Source organism: Anser brachyrhynchus, assembly GCF_964034855.1.
Source record: "Anser brachyrhynchus genome assembly, chromosome: 1".
Lineage (NCBI taxonomy): Eukaryota > Metazoa > Chordata > Aves > Anseriformes > Anatidae > Anser > Anser brachyrhynchus.
The window spans coordinates 2,153,268-2,178,032 of NC_137694.1; the positions used below are offsets into that span (position 1 = coordinate 2,153,268).

Below are 24,765 nucleotides of genomic sequence, written 5' to 3' on the forward strand. Positions count from 1 at the left end.
AACGTCTCATTTTCTAACCATTAAATATTTGATGTAAAGCATCGAAGCTGGGGAAAGGAGTAACCACTAATCCATAAGAGGAGCTTCTCTGCAGACATTCAAGGGAACAAGGGCAGTGAAAGGCATTGGGAGATCACTTGGACACAAAAACAAGAGGTCTCAGTTGGCTGATGGCTGCGTGGTTTTATTCCCTGCTATCCAGCAAAGCAGACCTATATTTCAGCTATGAAATTTTATAGCCAAAATCATAAAATATACCAAAACAATCTCTTAATCCTCAGGCCTTACCAAAACAACCACTGTGCCTTCATGAGGTTACTGGTTCCGGCTGTTTTGGAAAGTTAGATTTCACCACTTTGCTGTCCCCAACCAAGTGGTTTTGGCCCTCTGGAAGCCAACTCAGCTAAGATGGTACCAGCTGGACCCTTGTCCCCTGCCTGAATTGCTCTGCTCAGCCCTTTTTCTGCTTCAGGTGGTGGTAAGAAACCAACAGGCATAACTTTGCTTTTGGATCCAGGACAACATTGCTGAATTGGCACACGGAGGGGAGAAAAATTCCAATTTTGCTACGTTAAGTCAATCTACTGAAGCCTGAGGCTCTTTGAGAGAAAACAAGTCTTTGAGCAGTGCTCTTGGGGTCATTGACAAGAGGCTCATATATGTTGTATGTCAGGATATTGCCAGATACATAATATTTCCCCTTTGAATGTCTACTGAAAGACCTCTACACTCTGACACTGGTTCCTCCATTAGGTTCTTACTATTCAGGAGGGAATAACTAGATGTCATGCCATATCTGCTGAACCTAAGGTTCAAATATTATCTAGAAGTTTCCAAACTGTATGTAGCAGCTTCCCGTAAGTTTAAGTAAATTTGTAGCTCCCACTAAAGTTAAAAATGGTGATTAATCTGGTGATCATAGACGGTTTGGTGTAGAATTGACAGATTTACATTCTACTGTGCTTGAAGAAGGCCAAGTTCTCCTGTCCTTGGCTCAACGGGAGTCCCACCTGGGGAAACCCAGGTTTCAAGGACAGTATCTCATTTCTAAATACCAGCCCCAAGCACGCTGTGTACAACAGCGGGATTTGTAGTAGTAAGGAGATACCATTGGTCATCCTTGCAATACCCAAGAGATGTTAGCATAGGACCAGGATGAGCCACGGGTTTGACAATATGGAGATGTGTGGATCTGAGCCACGGTGATGTAGATGAGATGGCCAAGGAGACCTTCTCCTATCACCTTCCTCCATTTCCCCCCTGAACTTCCTAGATTCAAATCAAAACACGCAACACCAATCTGAACCAGCTGTTCCCAGACAATATTAACACACTACCCAGAAGAAGGACTTAACATCTTGAACTTATTTCAGGATAAGCCACATTTGTGTAACATGTGGCCAGCTCATGATATGGAGAGTGTGAACTTGTAATCGTCTGTAAAACACCTCCTAGACACAAAATGAGTTAACCTGATCAAACAGGTTGAAGGGCAGAGATGGGAAGAGATCACCCCAGGACACCGGCATCTCCCTTAAGACAATGTGTGCACAGCTATGAGATAGGAAAAGACCCCACGGATGATTGTTTTATGATGGTTCAGTGCAAGTGAGAAGGGGATTTGGTCCAATTTTTAGCATTTTCAAAACAGCACTAATTGCTCAGGTAGTGGAAGAGAAAAAAAAAGTATCAGAGAATGAGACTGCTTAAGAAGCTAAATTGGAAAGCTGTCATTTAGACTAAGTTATATTGAAGCAACTGAAATTCATCAAATGCTATAAACATGCAAGACTTTATCTTTTCAAGTTAATGGCAGATGTTTTACATTTGGAAGAAATTTGCAGAGTTTTCTGCTTTAGAAAGAAATGCAGTTTTGTTAAAATAATAATGCAACAGCATTCGCTTCTCCCGTGTGAGGCCAGGCACGTGTTGATCACCTTTAATCTGGCTTTTAAATAAGGTTCTCTATTAATAGATCTCTACAAAAAAAAAGTTCTCCATAAGCAATCAATACAGCAAGATGTGTTACAAGCTCAATGACAGAAAAAAATAAGCTCCAACGGGAGAGAAATATAGGCACATTTAAGAGCTGAATTCAGTTCATTAGAAACACCAGGGTTAAACACAAAGACCCGTCTGAGTTCACCACCGCAGTGTGGCCTGACTATGAAATGAAAGGCATCAATTTTACCACCGCGTCGGCCCTGATTTTCATTTGTGCTGAGACCCCTTTACACCACTCTGTCAGCAGAAAGGGGCCTTAAAGTGTAAATTACAGCTCCTTTCCTCTGGCAGAGTGGTATAAAGGGGCTCTGCCATCAATTTTAAAAGACATCACTTTCTCAAGTGTTGCGGGATGCTTTCTGTTAGCTATCAAAGCCTATTTCAGTACGAGGAGGCACGCTGAGCCAGGCAAAGGGGAGGCTGACCTCTCGGGTGCAAAGTGCTCCAGGATAGTCTTGATCCTATAATGGCCTTCACTAACCTTTTCAAAGTATTTTGAGATCTATGGCTGGAAAATGCAATGCAAATGCTCAGTATTATCATTAACAAGAGCCAGACAGCGACAGAAATCCGCGGTATTTGGTAAAAAGCTGTTGCACAACCCATTTTTCTCCCCCCTGCTTTTGAACGAAGCCGTGGCTCACCAGGACTGCTGCAAGTCTGGAGGGTGAAGTGCTGCCCTGCCCATCCACAGGAGTGGTGATGGTGTCTTCCACACGCTGCCCTTTGATTTTGGGGTGAAAGCACCCCTAAACAGGTGAAAAACAACCTGCTTTGGAAGTATCTGTGATAAGATAGTGAAGAGGCTGAATGCTTTTTTAGGTACTTCAGAAGGGCCAGATTCTGTCCTTGCCAACCTTGCAATGCCTCTGCATAAATATCCTCATTTTGTAACACCCTAAAACCCAAGTGACAGACCAAACCACGTCCTGACAGCTTCCTAAGCAGACCCAGCCACCAGGCAAGAGCCACGGCAAGCCAACCATTCCTAAGCTTTGTTACTGATGTCCTTGTTGAGATTTCACTTCTAAGCATTTCTGCTACTGAATCCAGCTGGCTCATAAACCCATAGGAAACTGAAGCCTAGAGTTTGGAAACCAGGGGATGACAGTGCAATGCGGCAGTGGGAACTGCAGGAAAACTGAATAAAGCAGTAACAAACTCCACGTGACCTTTCTGTACGTTGTAAGGCACAATTTCAATTACTCAGGTGGATGTAAAAAAAAAAAAAAAAAAAAAGAATCCAGTGGGAAAGGATTACGGGATTACGGGAAAGGATTTCCTCAGGAGGAACAGGAGACATTTATCTACCAATCTGCATATTGGCATGTGCATCACTTTGACGTATTGACGTCACTTAAACACTGCTTTCGCTGTCATGGGGTGCGGCTTATGGCAGAGGGGCTGGGTGGGAGGTGGGAGGCAGCATCCTGCCCGGAGCTGTGAATCTCCATCCCTTCAAATGCAGTTTGTGTAAAACTGGGGGGGAGAATTGCAATGCCGCGTCATTCCGACTGCCTGTGCAAACCCCATCCGGAAAGGGAGCGTGGCATTTCCCTATCTCTCATTAAACCCGTGTGCAGCTGGCTTAACCAAACAGAGTAATTAGCTCCGTGTCTAATGCAAATTGCCCCAGCGGAGAGCTGGCTCTGCCGGCGAACAATTGCAATTTACGTCTGGGAAGAAACGACTTCGCCCTGTTGGCTTTGCCGTGGCTCAGCTCTGCGGACAGCAGCAGGGTTAGGATGTCCCGGTGATGGAGCCAGCTCTCAGAGGTCTCCCGTGCATCCCCCCTAGCACCGGGGTGCTTCCCCCACAGACGGGCTGCCGGCGTTAATTCCGAATTTGTACTCACGTTTGCCCTCGATTTATTTAGTGTTCACTTTCTACTTTCTGCCACTGTAGACTAATGGTCAGCCTGAAGTCTATCTGAAGCCAGGGTTGTGCAGAAGATTTTGAATCTTTGCTTTTTAAGGAAGCTTTGCTTCTGTGCCAACTTCTGAAGGGCAACAGGAGACAAAGAGGAGCTGGTATTGAAAACCAGGAGCTTTGACAACAATCCAAGTAATCACTGGGTTAGATTCGGTGTTAAAAACAGTATGTGTTGAGCCCCTCATGCTTTTGAAGCTTTTTGCTAAGAAAAAGGATAAATGTGCATGCATGTATGTGGTTTTCAAATACAGCAAGATTCTCACTTAATTGCATAAATCCAGGACCTGGGATGCTAAAAAAAGCAACAAACATCACAGAATAAGAACACTCAAGACTTTTTTTTTTTTTTCCCATTTCTGCCTTGATTTCAACACATTCCTGACCCAGCTTTTCCTCTTGTTGTGCTCTTTGCTGGACTTAGCTATTTTGAATGAACACGGAGCCACAGGATCCATTTCTAAAGAGACTTAGTTTGTAGATAAGGACATGATGGGACAGGAGATGTCTTTCTTGAGACTACTGCTGGAGTCCTGTTTTTCTAGCTAAAACTGTTAAGGTACTAAAATTGCATTAAAAATATTATTCATTAAGGATCAGAAACAGAAACCACACACAGAAATTGAACACAATATACTGACCAACCTTTGGGTGGATGCAAGAATATCTGCTTATCTGTAAGTATATGCAGGCACGTTGTACATGTACAAAAACTTTACTTCCAATAAACCATCTAGAAGAGAAAGATGATCTTGTTTCATGTAAGCTTGGGAAAAAAGTCATCTTAAACCCAGTATTTAAGGCAGCCGGTCGGTAACTGCTGACTACAGCCATCTGAAGTCACAAGATGCCAAGAGCCAGCTGAATGTAAAAGGATAGCTGCAGCTTCGCTGGCTAATGGCTAATCTTTCATCTTCCTACCTGCACACAGCAGGCAACCATCTTAAAAATGTAAAGACTGGCCCAACTTCTTCATCATGCATAATAATTCGCTCTTTGTAAAATATTCACAGGGCTTCAGAAGGCTGAGGCTCCCCGAAGAGAAAAGGCTGAGGGTTTGTTGTATCTGCCTGGGACAAGGCAGAGAAGCAGGAGAGGAAGTGGGGAGGAAACCTGACTTCCATTTTCACATAAAACCTGTTCAAAATTGACATGACTTCCTCAGTTAAATTCATCCACTTCCAGCAACTTTATTCCTTAAATTGTTATTGTTAAAAAAGAAGTTTGTATTCCCTCAAAAGACAAGAGAAAAAGAAAATGACTTTGTCATATCTGACTGGCTCAGAAAATATAAAATCCAATTCTGAAGCAGTGCAGATAAGGGAAGAGCAATGGAAGAGCCATCAGCTTAGCAAACACTAAATAATGAAGAATGCAGAGACTGCCCAGCATGATAAAACACTCTATTAGCAAGACTGTTTTTAAATGAGTGATAATTGTGGCACATCCACAGCGAAAGGTTATTGAATTTTTATCTGTAGTAAGGGGTCTTTGACAGCCTAACCGAAAAGCCACAGATGTATAGCATCCTTTTTAGGATTTCCCCAAACACTTCCACACCCGACCAGCTCTGCCTCGTGCTTTCTGAATACTTGCAGCTATGTCCATAAATTGCCAAGGAAGCCTTGCTGGGAAAGCTACCAGCTTTCTACAAGGAAGGAAATCGGGGCCGCTACCACCATGTCATGGACTTGTTGGGGATTACGGTTTTTCTGGCAATGCACCAAAAATCCTGGTCCTGGTCACTCACTGAGGGCTTTGATGATGCCTTGAGTGGGGCTGAGATTTAACCTCAAATTGTTGGGACAGAAAAGACTTTGCAGGTGACTAACGGCCTGTCGACTTGGATATAACGAACCGCGGATTCCAGTTGCGTTGAACTGGAATACTTGGGTTTCACGTGGGCATATCTTAAAGTCAAGCTACCAATGCTGAAATGATGATGCTGGCTCCACTTACGGCAACCCCAGTCTGAATTTGGTGAGCTTCAGCAAGTGGCAGAAAACTCCTTCATTTACCTTTACTTTTGGTCGTTTTATTTCACTCCCTCCCTCCCTTTCCCCTCACTCTCATTAATATGCTGTTTCTTGCAGCAATCAGATTCTCAGAAATTCAGATGATCAAACCAACCCAGAAAAGAACAGAGTAACTCGTATGACAGCCGAGCGTTACGGCATTAACATTGTATGAATCTTGGAAACAATAGCTGGTTTTCCTTTTTCCTCCTCCTGCTCAGTCCAGGTGGGACGGAAAGAAAAAATCTCATTTTTCCTCTGTTCTTTATTCTTTATATGCTTCCGCCAAAGAATCGCACTCCCCTGTATATCACTGGAGCTGGCTGGGTTTGTAAATACATCTGACTTCCACCACCACCTCTGCCCCACAGCATCACTTTTTACTTCTCCCACATAGACTGCAGTCAGCTCTATTGACGTTTCATTTACGAGAAATACTCCACCAGGTTTCATTTATAACCAGGAGGTCAACAGCCTCTATCATTTTCTAACACAGCTCCTTCTTCCTCTTGTTTCAGATATTCCTGGCATTTGTGTACAGCCATTTTAGCGCATTGGTATGAAGTTATTACAAAGGAAGATGAATTTTTATTGTCAGGAGGATGCTGACAAGTAAAGTATTACACTTTATACTTTTATTTTTATTCACTGCTGCATGTAACGTCCTCTCAGAAGCTTGAAAGTCATGCTCATGCCCTTTTATGTTTGGAAAACATTGATTTTTAAAAAAAATTGAGTTTCAACTAGAACTGAAATTATGAATGATGTTTTTATTTCTAACAACTTTGACTGTTAGAGCGTAACTCCTCAGCCCCCAAAACTCCTCTGGTTACTAAAGTTCTGGGAATAAGTATTTGCCTATTGAATTTTAATAGCATTTTCCACTGGGTTTTGCTTTCTTTTTTCTTTTATTTTCTATTTTAAAATTTTAATCTTGTAAAGTACACACCGCGAGAGCCCAGCAGTTCTTGTCACTCAGGTATCCTCCAGAACTCAGAGTATGGGTTATAGAAATATTAAAGCTACCCATGGCATTTTACATCTTTAATTGTTCGCTGATTGTATAATCTTAATTATCCTACTGGAGCCCAACCAACGGATCAGGGACAATTGGAGCAAAGATTTCAGAGGTCCCGCTCTAGAGCAGATATAAGCCATAGGAAGGACTGTCACTCACCCAGATGATGATGGTCTCCTAGACAGTCAAATAAAGCCCAACACTGTTACAGAGAAGCTGTGCTGTCAAGGGGCAACTATTTTAACCGAGATGTAACACTAAGATTTTTCCAGTTTAGCACCACCAAATTTCCCCCGTCACTTCCCCAGAAAACAGGGCAGAAGTGATTTTTTGATGCAAAGTTCACCCAGAAGCTCGGAAGATGTGGCTGCTCCCAGTCCTGCTGCTCTGTGCAGACCTTCCCCCTACCAACTGCCGAAATGCCAGGTATCCTCACCATGTCTCCATGTGTCCTGGTGCCTTGCTGAGCTGTTTGGGTCTCTTTATGTAACGCTTTGCTTCTCCTCTGCCCCTCGTCTACAACCTAGTGCTACATACAACCACAGAGATGCGCATCATATAACTCAGGGCCGTCACAGGCTGCTTGATATTAGCAAAATGCACCACGTTGTATTACAGGGATCTAGGGAAATACAAAGGGCTATAAAAATGCACGGCAACCTCGCTGGGGTCAGCCTCAGATGCAGGACAACTACTGGGAACGTCGAGGTAGGCTGGTAAGGTGCAAACCCCTGGCCCTACAAAGAGCTCAGCTCCGTGCCAGCTGAGCTGAAGGCGAATCCCTGCGAGTTAATAACAGCAGAGGTGCTAAGAGATGTAAGGAGGTGTCACACATTTACATGTGCATTGCCTAATTCTTTACAGCACCTGTTGCTTACCACATAAGCAAAACTTTCTGAAAGTGGTAAGAACAAAAGGATGTGGTATTGGCATGGTATTGGTATCTTTCTCTTATCTAAGCCTGTTGTAAGCAATTGGAGCACAGCTGGGAGAGTGCACTGCTGGAGGGCTGATGAGCCACTGATTTTAAACGATGGAGAAGAGCAATAATCACACTTAGCTGCATGCCGTGGACTGCCTTGCTGCTGCTACGCAACGTGACAGAGGCAGCCGGCAGGTCAAAGACACCACCTTTGGTACACGGCGCGTTCTGGTCTGTTGACATCCACTGCATTGAGGCACCCGGCGAGGTGCAAACAGCAGCCCTGCCATGTTGCAAGCAGCGTATTATTCTTAAAAAAAAAAACATTTTGTGTGATTAAAACAGCTTAATATGTTTTAGTAGAACGGCTTCCGTCAGGCAGCAGAGGAGCTGTGGGCTGTTTGTGCCAAGCTCTGCTTCTGGGGCACAGCCACAGCCCTCCTTTGAACGTGACCCTGGGCAGACAACACCAATGACGGTGATAAAAGGAGAAGCAACACTAATCACGTCTCTAGCACTTTCCAGACAGAAAAAAATCACTATTCTCAGGGGAGAGGCGTGAAAGCTGAAGCACAGAGAAGTGAAACGATCTCACAAAGGTAGTGCGGGTGATCCCTGACAGCCAGGAGCAGAAGCGGTGTCTCCAGGCTCTCCCTTCTCTGCCCTCCTTGCACCTCGGTTCACCAAGGGCTGCCTCTGCAGGCTGAGCATCAGTGCCCCAGTGACATGCACGTTAGGGCATTCCTCATTAAGAGCTGCTCAGTTTCTCTACTGAATTTATAATACCTATATTTTTAAATATTCAGTGATCGAGCAACGCTTTAAAGAAAGCGAAACCTGTCTCAGCACGGATACCTGCTCCTGTGGAGTGTCATTAGCAGGGACTACTGAAAAGCCTGAGCCTTGAAAGACCCAGCAGAGCTTCTGCTGGAAGTGATGCCCTTGGCACCGTCGCACCGTGCCCCCCACCACAGCCCGAGCAGATGTCACACCACGGTGTTCGCTAGGAAGAAAGAGATGGAGCTGCTTTGCTTTCTGCTCTCCTCTGACATAAGCCCTTTGAAATCAAGAAGAAAAGCCCACGCCTGCTCAAATTGCATAATTATATTGGTTTCCATCTCTACAGTGGTCGTCCTACGGGAGCTACTTACTCTGGGTGGCTGAGAGGCTGGAGAAGGCTGCCTTGGTGCGACCTGCTAACCACTCCAGGCTCTCGTGCATGTTGGCCAAGGCCTTCAGGTCGCTGACGTCCCGCAGGATCTCCTGTTGGGGGATGAGCTTATCTCCCAGGTTGCCGATGAGAACTTCCGACTCTTTGCCGAAAGCAGCCCTGAAATGCAGAAACGAAGCCAGCCTCAGAAACAGAGCACAGGGCCAGCAAGGGGAAGATGGAGACGGTCAAACCACCCAGAGCAGAACTGCTCCAGGGCAGGATCTCGAGACGGTTGTCTCGTGGAGTTTTGAAAGTCTCATCAAAGTGAATAAAATATGCTGCAGTTCATGACACGACCATCTCAGGGATTTTTTTCTATCGTTCCCCCTGCATTTCCAATCTCAGCATTTCATTTCATTGAAAAAATTCATTTGAAAAAATTCATGAAATTTCATTTCATTTCACCTGATCCCAGTCAATCCCCACAGCCCTTTCCCCCACCATTTACACCCTTCCCAGGCATGCAGCTGCTTTCCGTGTCTCTTTGGGGTATGTACAAATATGCAGTACTTTTAATCTTTCCTTGTAAATCATCTCTTTCAATCGCTGAAGCAATTTTGTTCATACATACATCAAAAGAAATCTCACGTGAAACTTGAGGGCTTATCACAACAAACAGACAAACAAATGATTTTGAACATTAGCCCGTGCATTATTTCGCTTATAGATAGCACCTGCTGAGAAATGATGACCAAGACAAACGTGCTTACCCCATAAAAATGAAAAATCTCTTTCAAGGTATGTAAACGCTCCCTCCAGTCTCACACTCCATCGTTTGCATTGAGATTTAACTTTCCCAATACTCATGTCCACGAAGAACTGGTTTGGTAAACTCTTTGCATGGCAAATACCCCCAACGCTTTTGCAGGTAGGAGATGGTAGGTAGGTAGGATGAGTTTTTGAATACCGTTAGGAGAGAGAAAATCACCCAACGGTCCCTATGTCTAATTACAATAACTCCTGGATGAAGCCAAGTGCATTTTATTGAAAGACTCCAAGTGACGGCACATTTACCATAGTCCTCGGTACACTGTTCCCGTCATTAGTTGCTCTTTTTGTTACGCATTTGCATTCCACTTTCATTCAACTTTGCAAACCTCCACTTCCTGTCATTAGCTCTTTTATGAACTTACAATGAGGAATCATGCTGCTGAGCATAATAACTGCAACGAACTGCAGCAAAATAATCCCATCAGTGGCGTTTTACATACTATCTAAGCAGCTTTATTGCCAGCATCTCGCTAGATTTGTGGGACTTCACTGTCACTTGAGAAAAAAAAAAAAAAAGAACAACACTGAAATGGTTTTAAATTGCTCAATGGAATTCATGAAAGGCAAAAAAAATAGTTTTCATTAAAAAAAATTCTCTTTGAGGATTTTCTTCGTCTTGACAATACAAACTATGTTGCCTTAGGCTGTATCCTGGGTGCCATGGTTTGAGAGGAACAACCTTACCTCGTGGTTGTGTTTGAAGCTCAGCCACAGGAGCATCTCCAGCTCCATGGAATAGGGCAGTGGCAGTTCAGCTGGCCTCCCTCTCCATTAGCTGGGGTTAGTTTTGATCTGTTCTGGCTACTGGAAATAGCTTAAATCCTTTCTGCACTTCAGGAAAGGCCTTAGCAAGCTTCCCTTCCTGGGCATTTGTAAGATATTAATAAGAGGCTACAGGCAAGGACAGCCTGAGCGACTCCTGTGAAGCCCAACCCAAGGCTGAACTGAATGGCCAAGCTCATAGCCAGGCTTGAGCATTTATTCTTCTGTAATGTGTGATCATTCATTCAAACAAAACATGTTACTGGCTTCTGCAGTGGCCACAAGACAGCTCACTTAGCTCTACCCACCTACAGACACCCAGATATTCTCTTCTTCTCCTGGGGAGTAGAAGACACGTCAAAGATACGCTTTTCCCACCCAAACTGAACCACTCCTCTTGATTTCCACTGTCAAATCCCACTGGCAACTGTCTTAATCACTCCAAAAAGTTAAGAAATGAAACATTTGGTGGATTTCTACCTTCGTTAACATGGCTTTCCAATACAAAATGCAGCAGAGAAAGCACTTGTTTGTGAGTCACCATCTGAGAGCTGTGAAATGCGGAGTCACGAGCGTGCCGCTGCCCACAGCCGCGATTACAAGTTGGGTTGGAGCACAGGGATGGCTCTGCTGCCTTCCCACACGCCAAGAGAAAGGTTTTGGCACTGCTTTGGATGGATGCCTGTGCATGAATAATACAGTGCTTTCCGTCAGGCTGCAATCTATATAACACAAAGCAGGGCGTATTTCCTATTTTAACTCCCATACAAATCACTTTTTCTACAGAAAGCTATACTCTAAAACGCTGTTGCGACAAATGCAATTCTGACACTCTCAAACAACAACTAAAGTTTGTGCCAAAAGGACAGCAAACGTATTTTTTTTTTTTTTATTTAATACATATCCTTGACTGCAGAAACCTCAACGCCCTCTTTCACACGACCATCTAAACTAGGGACAACCTTCAGCAAGTAACTCTCTTCCAAACGATGACTTTAAAGGGTTCTCGTGAATTGCAATAATTTAACTTGAAGCCTGCTGTTAGCAAGCGCCTCCCTGAAGCAAACTGTTGCTATTCCGGGCGCATGCTTGAGCGACTACTCACTACATGTGTTTCTTTATTAAATTTGCAAGGCTAAACATTTAACGGTAAGGATATGAAAAAACAAATCATCTGAATGTCCAACCTTAACTCTGTATATTAGAATAGCATCTTCAGACCTTTGATTCCCGTACGGTTTTTCAGCCATACTTCTTACTTTTCTGGTTGCTTTTATACCTGTGTCTATCTAAGACAGGACCAGAGTGCATGAACTCATCTGTAACCACTTCACGCATATAATTTACAAGTTTTTGACGGTTCAGTGGGTACCTTTGGTTTGAAATACCATGGTTTTGAAAACCCAGATCCCATCCTACCTTAACTACAAAGTTTCCTTTGGATTTTGCCAAAGCTTTCCAAAAGACAAAAAAAATCCTTCAGATTTTGTTGAGCACTCAAGGATGAAATATCGAGCTGTGGAGATAACATATTTTAGAAAGCAAGAAAACCACACAACCGAGTGGTTCACGATGGAGTGTTTTATAGAACTGGAACAAAAGGCAAGGCTCCGCTCTCCTGCAGGTAATTCAGGTATGTATATAGCGATGCTCAAGGTTAATATTGGTTAATTGGTTAATATTACATATCAGCTACACCGTGAACAAAGAAAATTCAAGTATATTTCTTCACTGTCCAGCTGCTCCTTTGTCGGAGCTCACTCTTCGTTATAACTGTATTTGATGCTGGTGCCACAACACTTCATCATCGCCTTTTGGTCTCAGTTCCCATGGGATTTATACGTGCTTCAATAGGGTTCACTCTTAACTCTCTGCTTTGTCAGACAAGGCCAGCTGCGCCAGCTACGTCCTTGGATTAACAAAGTACTTCACTTTGCTTCCCTTTGTTAAGCCATCCATTTATACATATTTTTTTCCAATACCGTGACCAGCAATGTATCAGCACTAGATCCATTCTGTTCCCGTGGATACTGTCTGGGATGCACAGAGCATCCTTGGTACCAGCAGGGATGGGGAGAAGTCGGGGTCCTGGTTTCCAAGAGGAGTCTTCTGCAGACAGACTGGTTTCCCCCTCCTCTCCTCCAGAAAGCAGGAGCACGGGTGATGCATTTACGGGATGAGTTGTTGATAAAATTAAACAGCCTATTGAGCTAAACTGACTGGAAACACAGGGACTGATGACAGTAGATGAGACTTCCCCTCATCTCTATTTCAGCCTATACATGGGAGGACGGGAAACTCGTACACTAGGGAAAAAAGGCCAGGGAAGAGCATATGTGATAAATGGGGATGACCTGGGCTACTTTTAAGGCGCTCTGCCCGTGCCAGAGCAGGGCTGAAAAGCAGCCAAATGTCCGCATCAATACTGCAGAATGAGGAAGGAGGTCTCTGGTGTACCCTTGGCAGCAGCTTTACGTTCACTTACTGCTCCTCTCCTTTTTCTCTGCCAAGAAATTAGCTTCAATTATCCCTTCTGCAAATAAGGCCAAGGAAACAGCTCACTGGGAGGGAGCGTGGAGCTGCAGGAGGAGGGGGGACACCAAGAGAACCCCCTGGGAGTCCCCCCAGGAACACACTGACCTGATGAGGACCTCCTGTCCTCTCTCAAACCCTCCGGACCACAGACCTCAGAGGGATCCTTTCCATTGAGCATCAGATGCTCGTAGAGGAGAAGCAACAAAATGGATTTAAACCACAGCAGAAAGCAGCAGGCAGAGCTGTGCCTGTACAGGAAATATCCTAAAATTATCTGTTGAACTGAGAACAGGACAAAGATAATTTGTTTTCTATCCCTGCATTTTAGCCATTGAGTCAGCTTGGGGACTGCGCTCAAAAACTGTAGATAGTAACTACACAGGCAGACAGATTTCCCCTGAACCAAATCAAAGAAATTCCTATTATGTTCTTATTTATAAAGAAAGAGAGAAAAAAAAAAGTGGTTTGTTTCTTCATCTCGCACCAGAATTTGTTCAACAGTCATCAAGAAATTGTGCGAGTACCAAAACAAATAACCCACGTGGGCTTTTCCTGCAAAAGGAAACCCTCGGAAATGATTCGCTGCCGCAAGAACAATAAAACCCGGCCCAGCCGCATTTCTACAGAAGCTGTGGTTTCACTCGTTTCAAAGGTTCGGCACCTGAAGATATTTTAAAAATTCAGCACATGAGGACATTTTTTTCGCAGCGCATCCAAACAGCATTGCAGCCGTGATGAAAAGATGCTGCAGAGCATCCTCAGTGGATATAAATTCACGCTGCCAACCTAAGGTACTCAGTTTTAAAGGACTGAAGATCTAGCCCAGCCTAAAAACGACCCAGATTTGAGGTTCACCGGGATTTGCAGAGCCTCAACAACAATTTGTGCATCTCTATTAGGGACCAGCGCGATCGGCGCCAGCACTCCCAGGCAGCTCCAAATCTCTGCTGAGAGGTCGCAACACCGCCGAAAAGCAGACAGCGCTAATTGACAATTTTAAGCTGTAACATCACGCGCCATCGTCTCGCTTAAATTTATTTGAATATTCTGGTCTTGTTAGGTTTGTATTATATAATTTATCACAGCAGACAGGGAAGTGTCTCGGAGTATATTGTGTAGCTCTAATGATGTGATTTAACGATATTAAATCTTGTTAAAGCAGGAGCTGGTGTTAAAGCTCTGTGAAGGAGCTGAAGCTCCGTGTCCCTGCTCTGCCTTCCCTCTCCATCCCTGCCACGCAGTGTAGGGGTACCCAGAAAGGGACCTTGGCAGAGCTGAGCACTGCTGCACTCCTTTCAATAGATATTGAACTCTGTAGGATAAATCAATCTGAAGCTGGGAGATTCTTCCTGGATTCAGGTCCAGTACACACATAACCGTCAACTGCCCCCTCCTCAAACTAATGAAAAACCCCAAACCCAGCCCAAATGCCCCCAAACTTCTTTGTCTTCATAAGACAAAGGGAAGCAGGAGGGAAATTCTCAGATAAGAAGTGCCCTGTGAAGATCCAGGAGCTCACTCTATTTTATGCCTCTCACATGAAATTCTTGACAGCAACAGGATTTAGCATCAGTTGTGCTCATGATGAGGCCATTTAGACACGTTTTTCTTAAGATCCAAGAAGAGATCTAGAAACTCATTTCATAGAAAGGAGCAGACTGTCATCAAATGGAAATGACTCACACCTACAGCACACCCAGATTCACTGTCCCACTGGAGGAAAAATGTTGACAGAGTCTGCTGCCAATCTTCCAAGACCATCCTTTCCCCCTTTAGAAGTATTGTAAATACAAGAAATAGAGCCTGGGAAGTTGGAGAGGGAGGCCTTTTATTTTAAAGAGAGAAAGGAACAAGGAAAGAGAGACAGGAAAGCCACAACTGAAAATGGGAAGGAAATCTAAGAGGTAAAGAAAGGGAACATCCATCCATGAAACACCAGGGCTTCAGGCATCAAAAGACAATAAAATTAATGGAAAGCTCCAAATCTAACGTGACAAAAAACACCCACCAGACAGCAGATGGAGCAACCTAAGATTTAGCTTTTGACTAAAACCTTCACTGGTACCTCCCGGCTGCCAGAGAGGTGGAAGAAGGGGAGAACACCCTACCCCAAGCTAGGACCTGAACTCCATGCTCCCGTCATTGTGGCTCCCGATTTTGCACGAAGGAAGGACTTGAAGGCCCAGAACAAATTGTCCCAACTCATTCCCAGTTTTGCAGACTGTTTATTTATGTAACGGAAAACTTTAAGCACGTCTACCCCTTTGGAAGCAGTTGAAGCAATTCAAGCTGTGATAGGAGCAGCTGATGAACTTGCACGACACTCAGGATTTCAGCCCCAAAACTGGAGGGTATGTTTCTTGCTCCTGCCACACTTTCTGGTGGGACGTTTAGTCTATCCCTGTTTTTATCCTTCAGCCTGACATTTTTGTCTTGTCCAACAGTGAAACATCTCCAACGTAGTCCCAAATCTGCAAGCAGGCTCCAGTTTTACACTGGAAGTACTGGCAGGGGACAGCATTGCCTAAATCAAGGGAAGAGAAGAGATCCTATTAAGCAGGGATAGTGTAACTGTCCTGACCGATGCCATATGGGAGAATTTGGTGAAGGATCTGCTCTTGCACAGGTATCCTGTTCGAATATACCTCTTCCTTTTGGTGCAGAGCGACTGAGGATGAGCATCTGCAGGTGAATGGGAGATGCAGCAGGCAGCTGGAGCACTCTGCAGGCAGGGTTATCCTCATTAGAAAAACAGAAGCAGCAAAAAGAAAAGGCCTGTGGTACATGGAGACACTGAGAATAGGGTTTTTAAATTGCTACAACAGCTGTAGCCTGAGAATCTGATCCCAGGTTTGGTATTCAGGAGCCTGCTGGAGTCAAAAGGTGAGAGGAAATGGAATCCTCCTAACACAGATCTGGTATCTCTGATCTGCAACCGTAATAATCTGCATTGGGGGGTGATGTTCAGACCACCTCGGGGTTTTCAGGCAGATGTGTTGCCCCATGAATTGCCAACATAGCTTCCTCAGCTCCCCAGACATGTCGGGTGCAACGTGTCCTTAGCCCCTGCCACCCCTTCGGCTGCAGAGCTGCACTGGAAACCAGGAATTTCTGCTATAACTCAAGTGTGACCAGATCTGAAGCTCTTTTTACATTGCTTTCCTTCGTCAAAGGCAAACCTGGAAATGATACATCTCTGGGTTTTATCACCAACATATCTGATTCAGTAATGAACTGAAGGCTAACCTTTATAAAGCGATAAGGGCAGCATATTTCACACTCGCCCCAGTGCCAAATAGCCTTCAGAGCTTTAAAAACTAATTATACGAATAGAGGCATGACTTTTCTTTTCCTTTCTCCCCTTGCCAAGTTCTGAGCTACTATAATATGCTCAATCAGGTCCCTTTGTCTGGCCAACCACACCAGAATATTAATGGAGAGATTCTGCTAGTAGCTTACCCTGCCTTTTGACATCTATTCGCAAAAGAGATAGTGGCAGGTTAAGACAACAGAATCAATCACTGTCAACACAGATATGCATGAGGGTGTTTTTTTTTGCAAAGGCACTGCATTTGGATTCTTCCTTTTAATTAAACAAATGAGTTACAGGAAACCTGAGGAGGCGGAGGAAAAGAAAACAGTGCACTGATGGCTCTTCCTGCCACAATCCAAAAGCTAGTGGCAAACTTTCAAGACCTATTTAATTCAGCAGCGTTCGTAAAGGGATGCTGCTGAGTAGTTTGAGCCTTGCCGTCAGCCCTGTTTTATGTCCGGACAGAACATGCTCCCATGTTTCACCAAGCTTAAACCTTTCTTTCCAGCAAAACGATGCTTAGTCCTGTCCCTGCTAGCTGAGGAGCTGGGTCGGTGAACGCAGGTGGGTTTCTACGTGTCAGTGTTTTAAATAGCTTGGATGGCTCAAGTGAGAACAAAATGAACTCTCAAAGGCTCTCTCATCACAGAGATGACCCTAACCAAGATATTAATTGGGCAAAGACCCATTTCCCTTTGGCTCCGCAGCAGCCTTCAGGCAGTGATAGCTAAGGCAGAATTATTCCCAATTCTTCAGCGGTGCCAAGAGGGAGAGAAAGAAGCAACAGAGGCAAAGAAATCTTGTTCCTTTGTATTAGGAGCAAGTCTCTGAAAAAAAGTGTGCTTAAGTGGAAAGAAGATGACAAAAAATTGGACAAGCAATTAATTTTATTTTGAAGCTTTCAGGAGAGACCTATTCAACCATGCACAGATTCTTGGAGAAGTTTATAAGCCATGTCGCTTACCATCAATGGCTAAAACTGGCCCAGACCAATTATTATCATTTAAATTAATGCTACAGGAGCATTCAAACAGCACTCTGAGGAACTGGGGCTTAATACATGATGCTCTGTGCAAACAGATAGTGAGAAAAGATCTTTGTTCTAACATCTAGGCTAAAAAAAAGGCAGAGTACAGGAGCTTTTCTCAGGGAATTCAATGTAGATGACCTAATAGGGCTTTCTATTCTAACATCTCTGATACAATTGCAAAAAATACTTCAATTAATGGATAGTAAAATGACAATACTGGAATAAAATGCACATTAGGAGCGAAATACTGGCACTGCTATCATCAGACTGAGCTTGGCCATACGATTTAGCCTGGCCAGGTATTTATGCTAGCAGGTTACACTCAGCCAGCGGTACCCAGCTCTGTATCCACGGGAGCTCTGGTGTCCCATGCTGATGGCTCAGAAATCACAGAAGGAGCCAGGAGGGCATCTCAGCACCCTTCCATGCCAAGAAACAAAGGAGAAATCTGATGGCAAAGATGGAAGTTGGGACCAGATTTCCACATCTCAAAAAAAGAAAAAACACAAAGAACTCAAGGGCTTTGCAAACGATTCTGTGATTCTATGATTCTTCCAGTGTCACTGAAGACTTTTTAAAACACTGGTGATGCTGATTGCCATACCTACTGCAGTACCCACAGCAGTAAAAGCAAGCATTTCTGTGACTAGATGTATTTTGTACTTTTTGTCGTTCCTCTCTCTAGACTGCATCATCTTTATGTTATTGTGCTTGCAGTCAGTGAATAAGTAAAATGACAATCTGGGCAAATTAGACTTTAATTTTCAACAGCTTCACTTACTCCTACTGTTTTATAGCCAAATGCCAATCAAGGATGTAATGAATAGTGATGGGGATGTGTAGACAAGCTCTTTGACTCGCTGGAATGACAAAAAGGGCCCGTTTCTTCAGGATGAGCCAATGATTCAAAGACTAAGCGATTTACAGTGTGCAAGGAAAGGCAATCTGCCCGTGTACAGGCTTCCACTTGCCTAAAAAGAAAAGGTGGAAACAATCTTGTTCGGATACAGAAAGTTGCCTCTGCACGAATCCCCTCCGGAAGTACCACTGCTTTTCAAGACCAGTGAACTCTTGGCCGTCCTTAATAGCTGCTGGGCTCAGGATGGAGGTGAAACACCACAGGGTCCCAGCTCAAGCAGAGGGCAGCTGCGGTGACAACGCCAGCTCTGGGAATCCCTGCCCAGTACAGTCAGTTGTCCCCACTATTAGGTCACAGACTGGTGCTCTCTGTACTGCATGGGTCACCAGGGTTGCACCATCAAGCACCACGAGGATCTGCCTGAATGAAAAACAACCCTTTCATCCCTTCCCCAATCCCAGCCACTTTCCTGACTTGTTTCACAAGCACGATTCTTCAAAGAGCTGCGCCTGAACAAGCAGGAATAGTCAAGAAGTGCAGGAAAGCAGTACGCTGGCGCTGCCACTGAAGCCTCCTTGCTGACCCATGGCCTCCCTCTCTTCTGTTCCTCTTGCATCAGAGCAGAAGCTCCACTTTCTTCTTTCTCTTGAAGGATAAAGAGCTGCAGGATGGTTTAGCTATCAATCCATTGTGAAACGGGCGCTGACAAACACAGCCCAGAAACATCTCCAAAACAGCACATTTCCCTAATGGTTTCTTGTTACCAGCAGCAGAACGAAACACAGGCAACGTGCAGGAAATTCTCAGTTCAGCAAAGCTGGTGCCTTCACATAAAGGCACGTGGACTTAAGTTTTATTACTCCACTCAAGGAAAAAAACACATCTCAAACTCTTCTCAGACCTGGAGACACAACAGCTATGCAAACACCGTAATTACTTTGTTTCCAGCACATTTTACCATTTTTTGCGCTGTCTTTAAAACCCTTTTACAACTTGGGCTATAAAATGTTTTACCTTATAAAGTCTTCCTCCTCTTCTCTCTTGGGTCTCAGTTGCTTGGGCTGAGCCATGTTGCTCCAGTTGGGCAGGGATTTCAGGAGCCTGCTAATATCGTCGTCTTTAGCCCAGGAGGCGCTGATCACCAGCTTTTCGTCCGACTGCACGATGCTCCTATGGGAAACCAGCAGCAATCGCATCAGTGCAAAGCACAGAATCATAGAATCAGAGAATATCCCGAGTTGGAAGGGACCCACAAGGATCATCGAGTCCAACTCCTGGCACCACACAGGTCTAACCAAAAATTCAGAACATATGACTGAGAGCACAGTCCAAACGCTTCTTAAACTCTGACAGGCTTGGTGCAATGACTACATCCCTTGGGAGCCTGTTTCAGTGTGCGACAACCCTCTCGGTGAAGAACCTCTTCCTGATGTCCAGCCTGAACCTCCCCTGCTTCAGCTTGACACTGTTCCCTCAGGTCCTATCACTGGTCACTAAAGAGAACAGATCGGCGCCTGCCCCTCCGCTCCCCCTCGTGAGGAAGCTGTAGGCCGCCATGAGGCCTCCCCTCAGCCTCCTCTTCTCCAGGCTGAACAGGCCTGGTGACCTCAGCCGCTCCTCGTACGTCTTCCCCTCTAGGCCCCTCTAGGCCCTTCACCGTCTTTGTAGCCCTTCTCTGGACACTCTCCAATAGTTTCACGTCCTTACACAGCAAACTGCACTCTTCACATGATTCCACACTTATTAATTCAAATCGCTGTCACATACAAATGTGCAAACCACACGGTATTAGAGAATGGGTCCAAAAATTAATTCAGCAAATAGGTGGAGGGCACAGCAATACAAGTGGACACGATACCTCTTCTCGCAGATAACTAGTGATAGGACTAGAGGGAATGGCCTCGAGTTGTGCCAGGGGAGGTTCAGGTTGGAAATGAGGAGACATTTCTGCTCAGAAAGAGCGGTCAGGCGTTGGGACGGGCTGCCCAGGGAGGTGGTGGAGTCACCGTCCCTGGGGGTGTTCAAGGAAAGGTTGGACGTGGTGCCTGGGGACATGGTTTAGTGGGTGACATAGGTGGTAGGGGGATGGTTGGACCAGATGATCTTGGAGGTCTTTTCCAACCCTAATGATTCTGTGTTTCTATGATACAAATTCCTCTCAGGCTCACAACTCTTGATGCACTTTGACAGAGTCCCTCAGGGGATAAATGGCCATATTGTCCCCTCCCTTGAAATCACCCAACTTACTATCATTTACACAACCGGAGGAGGTCATCCTGCGCTACGAGAGCGAGGAGGTAGTTTCTCTACACCTCATTTGTTCTCTGCAATCTCAACCGAGCCCGCCAGCCGCTGCTGATTGTGCTGTGCCTGCAATGTGGAAACCTGCCCAGGCAGACCTGGGTGGAAGCCACCAGCTCACCGCACACCAGCTGGCCCCGCTTGGGGAGCAGGTCTGAAGCAAGGAAAGGAAATGCAGGGTCCCAAATCTTCTCTCCGGTCATCCAAAACATCCGATAATAGTTTTCAGCTGAGTCGTACGTACGTGTGAAATCGAATCAAAGATCACAGCATATTCCAATTACGAAGATTTCCCGTTTAATATTTTTGGCAACGTAAGTAATCTGAAATCCTCACCGGCAATTGCAGGAGACAAAAGAGATGCTCTGCGTGGAGGAGTCAATTAGCTGCCTATTTTTTGAGTTGGGATTGCTCATGAACAACCATGAGCACACACAGCATAGTGCTCTTCCATGCTTCCTATTTCACCAGCACACCGGTGAGCTGAGAGTCCTCTCCCTCTCTCGGGTTTTTGGTAAACTGCAAGGATTTGGGAAGGGTTTTTCACCCTCTTAGAGAAGGTAAGTGGGAATTAGGGGTACTGGTGTTTCCTTCTACTTCCTATCACCAGTTTCCTTCACTGGCAAGCCTCATGGTGACCAACTGGACTGCTTCTCCAGCCCAAGAAGAAGCAGATGTCCCCTGTCCGCATCACTCACAGCAAGAGCATGGTGGTGCCCTCTCCAACAGGCAGCAGTGGGATTTTTTTTTTGCCTTCTCTAATGGGAATATGGGAAACCCACTGAAAAAAAACACAGTATAGTGTGACTTGAGAGATGAAGCATATGAAAAGACAAGGTCTCAGAAGCCCTGTTCCTACAGAGAGGCTTAGCTGCAGATTGACAACACAATCAGTATCTCCACCGTGCTCCAAGAGATGGATCAGCTTCTACTAAGCAAAAATACATAAAACACCCCAGACCTGTGTTTGCCTCTCAGACACCCACCACCCCTTGCTCACAACACTTCAAGGCATCCAGAAGTAATGCATCTTTGCTGTGCCCTACAACGGTAGGGGCTGGCAAGGTGCAAACACTGGATAGATGTTTTTCTGTTGCAGTCCCCCAGACAAACCGGCTTCTCCAAAGAGGGCAGAAACTTTGAGGATGGAAAAGATGCGGAGGTTCAATGCTGGCTCTGTCAACTGAGAGTCGCTGGGTGCTGCAGTATGGACATGTCTGTGCTGGCTCAACCCACGTCAGCTCAACCTGGACCTCACCGGGGCATTTACTGGGCTGAGCACTTCTGGATGGCACACACGATGGTCATGGGATGGTCATGGGGCACACAGATGGTCAGAGCTCACTGCCATTCAGATAGTGATTTTGGGAAGGGTTATATAATAAAGACCCTGAAGGTTTCTGAAGGGTTACGTGGATTAACCAGTCTCATTTTAAATTAACTGAAAGGCATGTTTTGTCAATAAATAGAAATAAAAGTAACAACACACTGAGTATATGTGTTTGGAAGAGGAAAAGGGTGAAAATGGCATTGAGATAGGAGCCAACACTGATTTATCGTGAAACCGAGATGACTTCTTTTCCCACCAGCGCGGAGCAACCTATCACTCCTTTCACCTGCCACCAAGAAGACAACCTCTGCTCAGTAAGTACACAGGACTTGTGAAAATGAATTTGTCACATGCACTTACATACAAATTTTCCTTATCTTTGAATTTCATGTTCGATCTGCCACAGACAGAAAAGAACGAATTCTGTTTCCAGCCACAGAAGACCTCGGCATCAAAATATCAATTTGGCCTTCTGCTGCTATTAGGAACTCAGTGTTTTTCCGTTTATGAAAAAAGGGATCTGCTCAACACCCTGGAAAAAAAACATTCCACCAGAATCTCTGACATCCGAGCTGGAAAAACTGAATTTGATGATATTTGGCCATTTCTCTGCCAAGGCAGGACAACTGTTCCACTGAATATATTAGTCAGTGCTTTGTCCTTTCCAGATTTAAATGACTGAAGTAATAGACTCCTTCCCTTGGGAGTCTATTTCACAGATGAACAAATCTAACTCTTGGACAAAAAAAAAAAACAAAAAAACCAATACTGTGCTCATGTTTTACTTTACTCAGTTTCATCCCATTACTCCCCGTTATTTTCCCTTATAGCAGCCTCAGTACTCGGCCTCTGTACTCAATTATTTACAGCGGTATCGTAGCCCTTCAGATGTCTACGCATAAAAGTCATCTTTGGGAATCTTCTGGTGGAGTCAGAAGACAGAGCTACCTTTCTGTTTTATGATCCTTAGCATCTGCTGGCCTCAAAAACCCTACTGCTTTCTGGAATGGGTGGCAGGGGAGGGGAAACGGGAGTCCATTTGGCCGCTATAGCAAGTTCCAGACTGAGCTGGGTGTCCTTGCTCTTCTAGGGCCAGTATTTTCCAAGAGCCTATCTCACACAATTCCTACTTTTCTTACCTTTTGGTGATGTTTTTACTCATGGGACCGAGTGCCACTGGAGACCTTGTCAGAATTCTCCATTTAAATCAAAAGGGTGCTTCTACTTGATCAGTGCTGGGACACCGCCACTTCCACATGGGTCCCTCTGAATTATTTCCCCATTCTTTCCCACAGTTGCAACACCTCCTAATATTTATTGACAGGTTGGTTTTACTCCAACCACCCCCTCATTAAGAAAGATGTTAAACAAGGTGGAACATACCCTGATCTCCGTTAGAAGCCCAGCTTTCACCATCAGTTACAGACACCTTTTTCCCCACCTTTTCTTTCTAACATCTCAGCCAGTTTTCTGCCTCCGTAACTTCCTATCAATGTCAACCTAATTCGGGTCCTCGAGTCAATTATCACAAGGTAGGATGACATGTTTTAGTACAGCTCAGAGTGCTTCCTTCCAAACACCCCCTTCTCCCAAAGTCCTACGCGATTACTCCTGCTGCCGTAATAGGGTTACTTGCCGCCACCAGTGCCATAATCAGCTAATTAATTCACAGCTCAACGGGCCAAGGAAGATGCCATCTGTTTGTACCCAGCTTTCGGGATTGGGGAGGGAATAGGTGAATGCTTGCACGGGTGATGGCACATGTGCAAGAGGCTTTGCCCCTCCACAGCTCAGTGGTTTTTATCCAGAAAACATCTGCTGGTGGGAATGGTCCCAGGTTGGCACCGCTGACCCCTGAGCTGGGGGCAGAGCAATGGAGAACGTCTCCAGACACAGCTGGGGATCAAGGCTTTTCATTAGGAAAACATCTGTGGGCCACAGGAGCTAATTGCACTCTGCTGCCTTGTGCCAATCGTTTTTGGGAATGATTTTTTCTCCCTGGGTATTTTTCCACGCTGAGCTCTGCTCACATTGCTAAGAGTTTAAAAGAAGAGCGCTCAGCATGTGCCAGGTACCTGACGGCCTGAGGGCGACAGACCCCTGCCTGGAAAGCTTCTAGATCCAAAAAGACACTTACAAATCAAAAAGTTAACATAAGAAGGAGAAGATACCAGTAAGAAGTATTAAACTGAGTGGAAAGAGTGCTTCTTTGGAACTTGAGAAATCCTGTTGTGACTGCAGAGCCTGGATAAATCCATCTGCTCCTCATTTCCTTATCTATTAAAAAGGGGTTTAGTTTTATTTTGGCTGGCTGGAAACGTGTCTTTTTTTTTTTTTTCCTTCCTTTCTTTTACCTCGTTTTACCCCACCTTGTTTCACAAACTTAGCTGAGACAGTTCAGCCAGGAGGCTGGTCACCATAAGCTGTCTTCATAGCTGGTAGAGGCTGCTGCTCACCTCCAGACAGCCGAGCCATGTTTGAATTAAGGTGAGTCACTCTTTGGAGGTGTCCATCTCGTTTTGCAGACTGGAGAGAGTCAATTGGGGGACTTAATTCAGACTCTTCAAACAGGTTGAAAAAAGCATGAGAAAATACTTGTTCAGTGGAGATGGGATGAAGAAAGACTGATAAAAAGCAGGTGGACACACAGGACAGAGCCTAAGGTTGGACAAGAAAATAAGATGCAACTTCAACGTGAACTTAACTAGAAATGGGATAAATTACTGTAGAAGGACACGGAGAGAGATTCATTTTAGACCTCAA

The 24,765-nt window shown here is 44.9% G+C and overlaps 1 protein-coding gene across 3 annotated transcripts in view; it reads right to left on the reverse strand.

Annotated features, from left to right (window-relative positions):
* Positions 1-24,765, reverse strand: part of EXOC4 (exocyst complex component 4) — a 380,649-nt gene that overhangs the window by 40,735 nt on the left and 315,149 nt on the right. For all 3 annotated transcript variants that reach the window (XM_080577978.1, XM_080577977.1, XM_080577979.1), the window contains 2 exons: positions 19,386-19,541; positions 9,040-9,218 (listed from right to left, as the gene is read on the reverse strand). In XM_080577978.1, coding sequence (XP_080434104.1) covers positions 9,040-9,218; positions 19,386-19,541 — 335 coding nt within the window. The remainder of the gene's footprint in view (positions 1-9,039; positions 9,219-19,385; positions 19,542-24,765) is intronic.